Below are 12,987 nucleotides of genomic sequence, written 5' to 3'. Positions count from 1 at the left end.
GGGGGGGGGGGGGGGGGGGGGGGGGGGGGGGGGGAGGACAGCAGGATGAAGGATTGCCTAAGGCTGGATGGGACCAGTGAGGAGCACAGAGGTGGCCAAAGACATTTTACAAATACTGAGAACACTAAGAACAGAGAGCCAAAGCTCCAGGAGCCTCTCAACATCTATAGTGAAAAGGGCTTCTAAACACTCAGATGAGTTTATGTGATTGTTCCTGATGTGAGATTCAACCCAGGAATGAGGCTGCTTTGACACAGGAATATCAATCAATGTAATACATTATATTAATAACCTAAAAGACAAGACCACGTGATTATCTGAATAGATACAGAAAAGGCATGTGGCAAATCCAGCATCTTTTCATGGTAAAAACACTCAGCAAACTAGCAACAGAAGGGAGTGTCTTCAACACTGAACATCTTGGAACACTGAAAACTATGAAGCATCATTAAAAAAAAATTAAATCTTAAGTGGAAAGATGTCCCATTTCATGAATTGAAAGACTTAATGTTGGTAAGATGACAGCATTGCACAAAATGGTAAATAAATTAAGTGACATCCCTGCCCAAATTCCACCTGTATTTTCTTTTGCAGAAATTGACAAACTGATCTTAAAATTCCTATGAAAATAATCTTGGAAAAACAGTCTTAAAAAAAAGAACAACTTTGGAAGACTAACCATGTCCAATTTCAAAATCTCCCTCAAAGCTATAAAACTGAGACAGTGTGGTACTAGGACTGAACTGTACGCATATAAATCAATGGAATGGAAGTGAGAGTTCAGAAATAAACCTTTACCTTTATGGTCAGTTGCTTTTCACGAAGGTGCCAAGACAATCCAATGAAGAAAGAAAAATCTTTTCAACAAATAGTGTTGGGCAACTGTGTATCCACATGTAAGAGAATGAAATTAGACACCATACACAAAAATTAGCTCAAAATAGATCATAGATCTAAATATAAGAGCTAAATCTATAAAGCTCTTAGAAGAAAACATAAGAGTAAATCTTGGGAACTTTAGTTAAAGCCTTCTTAGATATAACAGCAAATACATACAATGGCTGAAGAAATATTAAATTGGACTTAATAAAAATTTAAAACTTTTTTACTTTAAGGACACAAGAAAGTGAAAAGACTGTCCACAGATTTGGGAGAAAATATTTGCAAATTATATATCTGATAGGAGACTTGTATCCTAGAATAAATAGAAGTCTTACAACTCAACAATAAAAAGACAATACAATTTTAAAATAGGCAAAGTATTTAAATAGACATTTTCCCAAAGAAGATCAACAAATGGTCTATGAGCACATGAAAAGACCTTCAACTTCATTAGTCATTAGGGAAATTGCAAAGCTAAACCACCATGAGATACACATACTAGGATGGCTAAAATAAAGAAAGCAGATAATAATGTTCGGTCAGGAGGAGGAAATAGTACAACTTCTGGTGCTGGTAAAATTACAAATAGTGTAGTCACTTTGAAAAGCAGTTTGAAAATATCTCAAAATATTAAATTTATAAAAATATAATCCAGCAAAGTAATTCCGCTGCTAGATGTATACCTAAGAGAATTTAAAACACGTTCACACAAGAACTTGTACAAATGTTCAAATGTTCATAGTAGCACTATTCCAAATAGCTGAAAAACTCATCAACTAATAGAAAGTGTGATCTATCTCTACGATGGAATATTATTCAGCTATGAAAAAGAATGGAGTATTGATGTAAGCTACCATACGAGTGAACCTTGGAAACTTTATGCTAAATTTAGGACAGAAGCCAGACACAAAAAGCCACATACTGTATGATTCTGTTACTACTAAACGTGCAGAATAGACAAATCTATAGAGATGAAAGTAGATCAGTAGTCACCAGGGACTGGGGGTGGGGGAGGTGGAATGATTGCTCATGAGTATGGCGTTTCCTTTCGGGGTGATGAGAATATTCCGGAACTAGACAGAGGTGGTGGTTCCATAACATTATGAATATAATGAATGCTACTGAATTGTGTACTTTATAGGTTGTATTTTATCATATGTGAATTATATCTTGAAGTTATTAACCAAAAAAGGAAGAAGAAGGAGCTCAAGGTTAAGAAGTGTGGAAGATATATTGGACATTGAGTCAGGTTTACATGACTCGTGGTGAATCGTTCTGACATCCCCACATTTGAAATATGGTCATCTGAAAATTAAAGAGATTACATGTCTAAAATAGCATTGCTAATGAATATTAAGTTATAATTCATATCTAGTTTTTCTGATTATGGTCTATGCTTTTTCTATAGGAAGAACAACAAAAAATAGGATTTTGTTTTCTTTTTTTCTTAAAGATAATGTGAGCTTATTGATCACAAAACTTTAATTTTGGGGGTCTGCATATTAAAACCCAGGTTCAGATTTCAGGTTTTTCTCTGTTTTTAAGTCCATGCTGCTCTTTTGTTTTCCTTGTTTAACATAAATAGTCCACCTAGTGCAGAAGGAAATTTGTGAGGCATACATTTAAAAGTTACTATACAAAATTTAAACTATATAGTTCGGGGTTGGGAGTTGTACAATTAAGGTAGAAAATAAACACACCAAATCCTAGGCTGTTGTGGCTGAGTTTCCTGGCAGCCAAAGCAAAAAAGTAAACAAGATGGGGATTTCGTCTATTTGATACAGGGAAAAAAGAATATTGATGTGTGCCAAACAGATTTTCCTTCATACTAAGTAAAAACTATGACACAGATCTTTCTACAACCTCATTGGAGAGTAGAAAAGTCCTAGCTTGAGAGGTCAGGAAGCTGGGCATCTGGTTCCAACTCTGCCAGGCTTTAGCTCTGTGGCTGTGGTATGGTAATTCAACTTGCTGAACCTGTTTCCTCATATTCCAAATGTCTTTCAAATATGAATGTGGGTCACATTAAAATACTTTCTTATTTTTTCAACATTAATTTGGTGGAGTATTCGAAGATGAAGTTTTCAAGAAAGGAAATTGAAAAAAAAAAAGGTAAAATATTGCTTTCACTAAATGGGAGGATTTTTGTTTCTCTCCAAAATTCAAACACATACTGATTTGATGTTAGAAGAAATGCCTGTTTGTGGCACCAGACAGCCCTTTTAGCCAACAAAAACTCACGTGCAACATTACCAATGAAATCTGCTTGGTCTTGTTATTTACATATCCCCATACGAGCAATAAAAACTGTTCCAATAATTTATGTAAGCTTAAGTACCAGATAGTTAACTGATATAATTTCAGTGTTAATAAAAGAAATCTCTGGTGTAACATAGGACTGGTTAATGATCAGCATAAAATAGATGGAGGCCTATTTTGGTGGTCACTTCAAAAGCTTATTTATGGTTGCATTATCATATCTCACGAGAACTGTATATTTGAAACATTTTAGATATATTTTAATATTTAAAACACAGAGTTTTTAGGGCGCCTGGGTGGCTCAGTGGGTTAAGCGTCTGCCTTCGGCTCAGATCATGATCTCAGGGTCCTGGGATGGAGTCCTGCATCAGGCTCCCTGCTCAGCAGGCAGTCTGCTTCTCCCTCTGCCTCTCCCCTCATCCGCCTCATCATGCTTGCTCTCTCTCTCTCTCTCTCAAGCAAAAATCTTTTAAAATAATTTTTTTAAACAAAAAAATAAAACACAAGAGTTTTATATACTGCCCTCGCCTGGGGTATATCCATAGGGCTATTTTGTTAGTGAATGTGACTTATAAAAAGATCCTTCCGATAGAGAAAAACTAACTTCTTTATATAAAATTTTGTCCTAGGGCCGTGTTCTGGTGAGACTACAATGTCTGCACTTCAGTAAAGTCCTCACAGGGTTGACTGTGTTGCCTAAACTCCTTCCTTCCTTTCTTTTCTGTCACCCTTTCAAGTTGTCTGTTGATAGCTTCAAGGGAGGCATGCGTAAGATTGTATCTGTATTCTTGAGGAGTTCAAGGTTTATTTTTAATGAAATAACTAAAACTTATTTTTGTAACTTAGCACGATTCTAGGGCATCTCCAAATCAAGTGGGTTCAAGAGCCCCACCAGTAAAATTAATGTGAAGTGCTGGCCTTATAAGACAATAGGGTGGTAGGGCTATGCCAAACTGGGGAGGACAGGGCCTGTCTTAAATTCAGATTAAAATACTGCTGGAGGGGAAGAGGGAGGGATGGGGTAACTGGGTGATGGACATTAAGGGGGGCATGTGATGTCATGAGCACTGGGTGTTATATAAGACTGATGACTCACAGACCTGTACCTCTGAAACCAATAACACAGTATATGTTAATTAATTGAACTAAAATAAAAATTTTTAAAAATTCATATTAAAATAATAACCTAGTAAAATTAAGGGTCATATGATCCATCCAGCTACAACTCCTGGTATAGAACGAAATTTAAACCCTGATGTTTTCTGAAGAAATTCTGTGGCAAGTTCATCTGAATATTTCAGTATGTTATGTGTCTTCTATTCAGTGTCCAGTGTAATTCAGAAATCCACACTTGTTTTAACCTATATTTTGAATTGATTTTATGGGGTAAAGTCTTTGCAAGGCATATGGTGTTGCCCCAAAGTAACTACTTTGAGTAGATACTATATATCGAAAATGGATCTCTTTTGTTAACAAACAAGCCGCCTCAGTTTGTAATCTAAATTCTTGGTGAGTTTGAAAATAAAACCAATCACAGCTAATGCCATTAAATGGCTCATTTTTTTTCTTTTATCTTTAAGCCTTTTGTTATTACAGCTTTTGAACTTACTTGCCAAAATATGGTGAAGCAAAAAAAGAGCAGAAAGATAAGCCCGTAGCAGTTTTGAGTATTGTCGTGGTCTAGCAAGCGACGAAGAACGCTTAGCAGCAGCTGCTATATTTAAGTGAAAACCGTGATATACTGAGTCTATCTATCCACAGACTCGCCCCCAAAAAGCTCATTCAGAAACCTATTATCTGTAATTAGTAGGAGATTTTCTTTATTAACATAAAACAATAATCAGAACTACATTCTGGACATATTCTGTTCATATGAAAAAAAAAGTGCCAAAATCTAGTTGAATATAAGCTAAGATTGAGCTTGTTGACATATTTTAGCAAATGTATTACTCTTGATTTACACATTTTGTCAAAATGGATTTATTTCTATTGACTCCAGATTTGAACGTGAAGTGGTATAATGCCGTAGTCACAGCTTCCGGAAAGGTTGGCAGACCTCCAGTCTCACAAGTTCAGTCTGTTATCAGAAGTAGTTTTCCATAGGCGACCACAGGCGGCGGGGACAGGGGAACTTCACGCTGGTCCATCTGCGCTGCCTTGGGATGTGGCTTCTGGGAGTCAGATAGGGAGTGTATCTAAATAGCACCTTTTCCCCAATTAATATCCTAAGAAAGACACTGATGTGGTTTGATAGCAGCCAGACAGAATCTGTTATCCAGGGCAAGATAAATACAAAGATTGCTGCTTCTGAGAGCCACCTACTGGCTAAGAGAAAGCCTGCAAAAAAAAAAAAAAAAAAAAGCCAATGTCTGGCTTGTCCAAGTGAACGGAGGCTCAATGACAAGATTTATGTAATGCCTGCTTAGCTGAAAGTCTCATCAACTTCTTTTTTTGGCTTGTGGCCTCGGTATTTCATTCCCAACGTGGTGTTTGATTTACTAACGGGGAAGTGGTGCGTTCTGCCATGTATTCTGTGGCAGAAACTAATTCACAATTCCAGTAAGTAGTATTTACTGCCCTATTCAAAATAATTGGAAAATAAACTTTCGAAAATGGTGCAAAACATATTTTTAAAACTGAACGCTCCCCCTTCCCTTAAGGTAACTCTGTCGTGCAGCCAACTGAATTTCGTTTCTGGAACTGTTGTAAATATACTGGAACGGCGGGCAAGGGGCTGGTTCTGTGGCCGCCGCGGTCAGGGGAGTTGTGATTGCGGACCACTGCTGACTCCGCCTTCTCAAAACTTTTCCCTGGCAGTAAATATTTTTTTTCACTACAACTTAGGAAAGTGTTTTCTTAGGTAGATTAATAGTAAGTAATTATACCGAATACCTCTACTGGCAGTATTTATAAAGCGTCTACCTTAAAATTCTCAAGAGGAAAGTATATGCCTCATTATAGCAGACTCCACTGAAGAATGCTTTTATGTGCTATTTTTTTTTTCCATAATTGGGTTAGGGGGAAACTTTAAACGATACAGATTATGGTGTTGCGTTTTCCTGTTTTATCCTATGCTGGTTGATACTACCCGTATCTGAGTCTGTAGGAAGTAATAACTAAGATTGGGTTCTAGAGTGAGCGACTTGGGTTCGAATCCTGGTGTAGTGTGGCCACTTACTTTGTTTTACCCTTGGACTTAAGTTCTCTGCCTCAGTTTCCCCATCTTTAAGCAAGGGACACTAATCATCCCGACTTCGCAGAGTCGCTTTGAAGCTTAAGCTTTCTTTTTTTTTTTTTTTAATAATGATTTTTTATTATATTATGTTAGTCACCATACAGTACATCCCCGGTTTTCGATGTAAGGCTCGATGATTCATTAGTTGTGTATAACACCCAGTGCACCATGCAATACGTGCCCTCCTTACTACCCATCACCGGTCTGTCCCATTCCCCCACCCCCCCTCCCCTCTGTAGCCCTCAGTTTGTTTCTCATAGTCCATAGTCTCTCATGTTTCATTCCCCCTTCTGATTACCCCCCCCTTTCTTTATCCCTTTCTTCCCCTACTGATCATTCTAGTTCTTATGTTCCATAGATGAGAGAAATCATATGATAGTTGTCTTTCTCTGCTTGACTTATTTCACTAAGCATTATCTCCTCCAGTGCCGTCCATGTTGTAGCAAATGTTGAGAACTCATTCTTTCTGATTGCTGAGTAATATTCCATTGTATATATGGACCACAACTTCTTAATCCAGTCATCTGTTGAAGGGCATCTCGGCTCCTTCCACGATTTAGCTATTGTGGACATTGCTGCTATGAACATTGGGGTGCATATGGCCCTTCTCTTCACTACGTCTGTATCTTTGGGGTAAACACCCAGTAGTGCAATGGCTGGATCATAGGGTTGAAGCTTAAGCTTTCAAGCGTTTTAGAGCGGCCTGGCGCACGGTCAGCCTTCTGTAAATGTCCGCTGTCCTGTTATCCGCAGCCCGCTCCTGGGAGGCCTGTTGACATTGACTGGGTGAACTTGCATAAGTATCTTCTATTCCATTGTTTTCTGCTCTTGTTTTAAAATTTGGGGTGTGCGTGTCCTCTTTCTCTTTTTAGCCTTAGAAAGAATGTCCTGGCTTTTTCTTTTTCTTTTTTTTTTTAAACACCTATAGAAACTTCAATTTCAGTGAAGGGCATCTCATCACACTAAGGTCACACGTGACAAATGGTCTTTTATTACCTGCTGATTACAGTTAACCTTAATTTCTTTCATGGCAGCCATGCGGTGCCTTCTATTTAAATAGAGCTGTTCCTGGATGTGACTTCTCGAGTCTCTCTGGGTTTAATTCTAATTTAACTTGCCATTCCAAGGGGGACTGTTGTGCAGCCGAAGTCATGATTCACTCATTTGTTCTCTCCAGATCTAATTATTACAACGCAGTGCCTGCGAGGCCCCCTCAGGCGCTCGTTCATGACTCCAAATGGCCTAACCTTCTGGGGAAGGGAGTGGGCCTTTAGTTATTGTTCTTTTGAACTGTGTAGATGCCTGCAGTACAGTGTCTGGGAACACACAGGCAACTGTCGTACCTCTCCTATTTTCACCGCAGCAGCTCATTACGAAGGATTAGTGGAAGAATCCTACGCTGGCGTATGCGGTATTTCCATCTTCAGAGCAAGACTGCTTTTGAAGCACAGAACCAGTTTGCATGTATTTGGGGATACCTGAAGGGCCTTCTGAACAAAGGGCACGTTGCTCAGAAAGCATGAAAGGGCCGCCTAGAAACACCCAAAGAGTGACGATAGCTGTTGTGTTACCAAATGCCCATGCGTGTGAGCCTCGGGAGTGGGACAGGACGGGATGAGATCGCTGAGAGGAAGATCATTGCTCACCCTCCCTTACTCAGTAGTTGCTTGCTGGGATCAAAGGGAAGATTTTTATTCATTCACCACTATCCTATACACGTTCAGAGGGATCTCAGTGGCCTTCCACTGAGAATTTTAATTGGAAGGAATGCTTTGGAATGCCGTCCTCTTGAATTCAGGGCAAAGAACGGAGACCCTTATGTACATGTGGTTTTAATGGTTACCCAGAATATCTGTGATATTCCGTAGCCACTATGTATATAGTATTTAAAATATGAAGTTTAGGGAAATGAGAGTCAGAGTGAAGAATTGAGTGACCATTATCTGAAGACTTGCAATAAAAGAACCCTGGTAAGGACGAATTCACCAATTGAGGATTAATTAACTGATTGGTTATATTAAGTTAAAAATTAGGAATACCTGACTTAACACACTCATTCATTCATTCATTCATTCAATTTAGCAAACATTTCTTGAATGCCTGCAATGTTCTAGGCTCTAGAGATACTTGGCACAGGACCTTGACTGTCATGGACTTGGGCTGACCAAACCCCCACCTTTGGTTGTCTTCCCCCTCCAGTGCCTGTCATCTGTGGGTTCATGCATGGACCCCAACATAGCAACAGTCCTGCATGGACTTGGAGTGCCTTCCCATCTTCCTCTGTACTTTAAGTTCTTTCGCTCTTCTGATCCCTGTCTACCTCAGCCCCACCTCTTCTTACCTTTCCGCAAAGAGATCAAATAAATGGTTCAGAAAGGCGCATCCCTGCCGAAGGTTCTTCAGCCTCTTCTGAAGATGCCTCTGCCATTTTAAAAGGGGAGCCAGGGAGAAATTTTACCCATCGGATATCATTTCCAAGCTAGCTCTGCCAGGTGCAGCTATCCATTGTACATACCTTTTAAAATTTTTTTAAAGTTTTTTTGCGTAGATAACTTCAAGGGGTGGTTCTTCATAATGTCCTAAAATATCTTACTTTAAAATGAAAGAAATCGATGTGTGAAGTTTTGTGGCATTAAGGCCATCCACCTAACATGTCTTTGTTTTGGTGTAAATTCAGGAGTCTCGGTGAAGTAGTATCTGGCCATTCTGTGGCCTTTGCTCTCCTTAACCAACCGCCTGCCAAATGGCTCCATGATGGCTGGACTGTAAAGCAGTGTCTCTTCATTGGTCCCTTAAAGACCTGCTTAGTAGTTACTTGATTTTAAGTTCAGATTTATTATTTACTTTTCTCGGTATATACAAATACATAGCAAGATAAATAGCTGAAATAAACTGCAGGCAAAACAATCTATGTGTGTGACTATGCATAGTTACGGTTACACTTATTAGTGTGTAGAAAGTACTGTCCAATACACACCGTTCTGATTATAGACTTTAAGTTACAATTTGAAGGAAAACAGATACCATATCATTTTCTCTTGATTTAAAAGATGTCAAACGTATCATGACACAGAAATTTCTATTTTTGAATTCCCCAAGTGCCAAGCTCCATATTTATTTTCATGACTAGATAGTCAAGAAATGAAGTTGCTCTATCATCACACGTACAGTTTTGTTCACAAGAAGCCCACCCTATGCCAAAGCATACCCTGGCAAGGGCGACCAAAGCTGTTCTTTCATGGGACAGGCCAGTCACACTATTTTGACTTTTTCACATTAGGCTCCAGTCACCGCAACTGAGTCAGTTATGTGGAAAACCACAAATCCACATTGCTTCATATAGGAAGGCTGGAAAAATTGGCTTAGCCTCCCATATTTTCTTTCATTCTACTAATAAAGATCTTGCATAAAACTCTTTAAGGCACAAGTAGATAAACACTGCTTATATTTTGTCTTAGCTGATAATAGGAAGCTTTGCTGAATCTGTTATCTGTACAAGTGAGAAGATACATTGCAGACTTAAAAGGCACAAACGTAGAAGGAAACATGGAGGGAAAAAAGTTCACTGGCGCAATGTTACAGTAAAGTATTAGAAATAATCTGAATGTCGATAGCTTAGGAAATAGGCTTTAAAACTCTGGGATGAATATTCACTGGACTGCTACCGTGTTTCATCTAAGTCATGCATCAACCACTGGTCCCAAATACAACCCACTGTTTTGTGAATAAAGTTTTATTAGCACATTAGCCGTACTCCCTTGTTGACATATTGTCTGTAGCTCCTTTCATACTACAAGCGCAGAGTTGCTTTGTTACGACATAGACTGTATGACTCTCAAAGTCAAAACAAAATATTGGCTATCTAGCCATTTACAGAAAAAAGTTTACCATCCCCTGATCTAAGTTAAAATACCACATATTGTAAAATGTACCATTACTGTGTGTACCACTAATACAGAAAAAAATTTATGCTGGTTAAACTATGACAAGCCATCAGTTCTAAGAAGCATCTGATTTTAGAGACATCAAAATATGAAAAAAATTATCTTAGACTAAATGAGTTGTGGATATAGCACTTCAAGTAAATAAACGACGGAGTTGCCATCAACATGGATAATCTCACATGCTTAATGTTGTATGAGCAAAAGGCAAGTGTGAGCGCAATTTGCAAAATGATGTGAACGATATGATGATATTTATATGTCTCTTAAAGAACAAAACAATATTATGAGTTTCTATGACTGTGGTAAGGATGATTTGAAAGAATTAGAAGAATTTAACAAGACCGATGACAGAGGTTTTCCCTAGGAGGAGAAGGAAGACAAGGGTGGAGTTTACCTTTACCTGTAATCTGCTTACATGAAGCTTAAAAGTCACTTTCTTCAAAGAACTCTTGCTCAGAGTCATTCAGTTTTTTTTAAAAGAGGTAATTCACTAATAAAAATTATTTTTGAAAAGCATCAAAACATGAAAAAGCTGGAAGAAAATACGTCTACTATGAGCAGTGGTAAATTTTTTACAGTAGAAATATGGATGATTGCTTTTGTTATAATAGTAAAGAACTTCATGAGTAACTAAAAACGATTAGTCATATTCTTCATTTCTACCTCAATCAAAAGAGATTAAGGTTTGAAGAAATACATGTTAATCAATTACCTGGCGTTACAAACTAATCCTGTTTTTCTACTGTGGCATTAAGATTAAACAACGTGCAAGTCAGGGCCAAATTTCATAGTTAAAACTTTTTCTCATAATGGTAGTACAGCTAATCTTTAAATACAATGTACTTTATTCCTCACCATGAAAAACCACCAACTGGAAAAGTTAAATGTCAGGTGCATTTTACCAAACAGAAATAGCTTGTCATGAGTCATGTTATTGATGTACTGATGTCATTTCTTTCAGCCTGACCTCACTTGTTTTGAAATGTACCTTGTGATTTGACTTGATTTTGTATGCTGTCACGTGCGGTTCAGAGCCCCGTGTTACTTATTAAATGCGTTCGTTCTGTCCATCTGTAGCAGAGCTTCCAAAAATATTCCCTGTGAGTGTCATTCAGAAGTTCCAGATTGTTTCTTTCGGTAAGGAGGATCTACTCACCTGCCACGGATTTGATTTCGTCTTTGTTTCTGTCTTACTGTTTTAAGCATGTCTTTCTCTCCGGAGGTGTGTTTTATCAGACGTAGGCCCAGCTGCCTGCCTTCGAGATGAGGAAATAAAGTTTGTCCAAGGAAGTGATGGTGGGAAATGCGGCCATGGGGCCTCGAGTCTGTAGGAAGCGACAGCCTGTGAGGCTGAGGTCCCATGCCACTAGAAACAAGACAGAGCGCTGCGCTGCTCACGCTCTGACTCCACTTCTTCTTTTTCCAGTTCAATTTCACCTTTTAGTATTGAGAGCACAAGACGCCAGAGACGGTCTGAATCCCCAGACTCCAGAAAACGGCGTATCCACAGATGTGACTTTGAGGGATGCAACAAAGTGTACACGAAAAGTTCTCACCTGAAGGCTCATCGAAGGACACACACAGGTGCGGCGTCCCAGGGCTTCTCACGAGGGGAGCGGGCGCGGGGGTTGTTCCGTGAAGGTCCCAAAGGGGCCACTGCTTCACTCCGGGGTCCTGGGTGCGCTGGAATGGTGTTTTATACCGGCGCGTTAGACAGCCGTCTGAAGTTTACTTCCTGTCTCCGTTGAAAAAGGCTTAAGTCTTAGTGAACCTTAGCAGCCAGTGAAGTATGTCTTCTGTGTCTGAAGGACAGTGACGATGGTATGACACAGTGGTCTAGCCTCTTTTGTAATCAGTGTTGCCACTTAACCATTGTCTAACTTCTCAGATTCTAAAATGTCCACAAAGCACACTGAAGAACAAGCCAGTCAGAATCGTTCTATCCTCTTAAAGTCAGCATTGTAAACACCACTTAGAGCATGTTTTTCTTCCCTCAGTCTCTTCCCCAAATAACCAAACAAATAAACCAAAAAAAAAAAAATAAAATAAAATAAAATTGACATATATATAGCACTGTAAGGAGTGTAAAAAATATCGTCCCATGATTGCATTTGATTTTCACTGGCATTTTATGTATAGAGAGAGGATTTTTAATATTCAGCTTACAGAGAAAGAAATTGAGATCACGTGTGAATTACTGACTCTGTCACCGTCCATACCTCCCCATCCATCCATTCCCCCCACCCCAGGAAATAACCTAGTGACTTTTTACTTAGCCCCCTCCCCACCCCTTGCATCCTGCGCCTTGGGTGTTCCGTAGTCGGCATCCCCGGCTTCCTTGGCTCCTGGGTCCTGCTGGGAGCCCCCCGCGGGAGGCTCTGGGGAGAGACTGAAGGTGGAAAGAGGGCCCCACAATTACACTACCTTTTCTAGGAAAAATGGTGACTAGAGTGTGTGAAGCTCAAAGGAGCAGATAGAAGAGGGAAATTCATTCAGACGCATTCCTGGTAATTCCTGATAGCAACGTACCACAGGTCAAGCAAGCTGAGTCCAGTGACTCCCCTTGACAGGAATCAGATCAGCACCCGCCTCTACCTGGAAACTTCAAGGGTAGCAGACTCCCGCTGGGCTGTGTGAATAGCACTGCCATCTCAAATATATTAAAAT

General features: G+C 39.3%; 1 protein-coding gene across 8 annotated transcripts in view; it reads left to right on the top strand.

Annotated features, from left to right (window-relative positions):
• KLF12 (Kruppel like factor 12) overlaps positions 1-12,987 on the top strand; it is a 409,770-nt gene that overhangs the window by 379,009 nt on the left and 17,774 nt on the right. For all 8 annotated transcript variants that reach the window (XM_040623520.1, XM_040623552.1, XM_040623536.1 and 5 more), the window contains one exon: positions 11,747-11,904. In XM_040623520.1, the coding sequence (XP_040479454.1) occupies positions 11,747-11,904 (158 nt within the window). The remainder of the gene's footprint in view (positions 1-11,746; positions 11,905-12,987) is intronic.

This window comes from Ursus maritimus, unplaced genomic scaffold (assembly GCF_017311325.1).
Source record: "Ursus maritimus isolate PB19 unplaced genomic scaffold, ASM1731132v1 scaffold_10, whole genome shotgun sequence".
NCBI lineage: Eukaryota > Metazoa > Chordata > Mammalia > Carnivora > Ursidae > Ursus > Ursus maritimus.
This window is presented reverse-complemented; position numbering and strand designations above follow the sequence as displayed.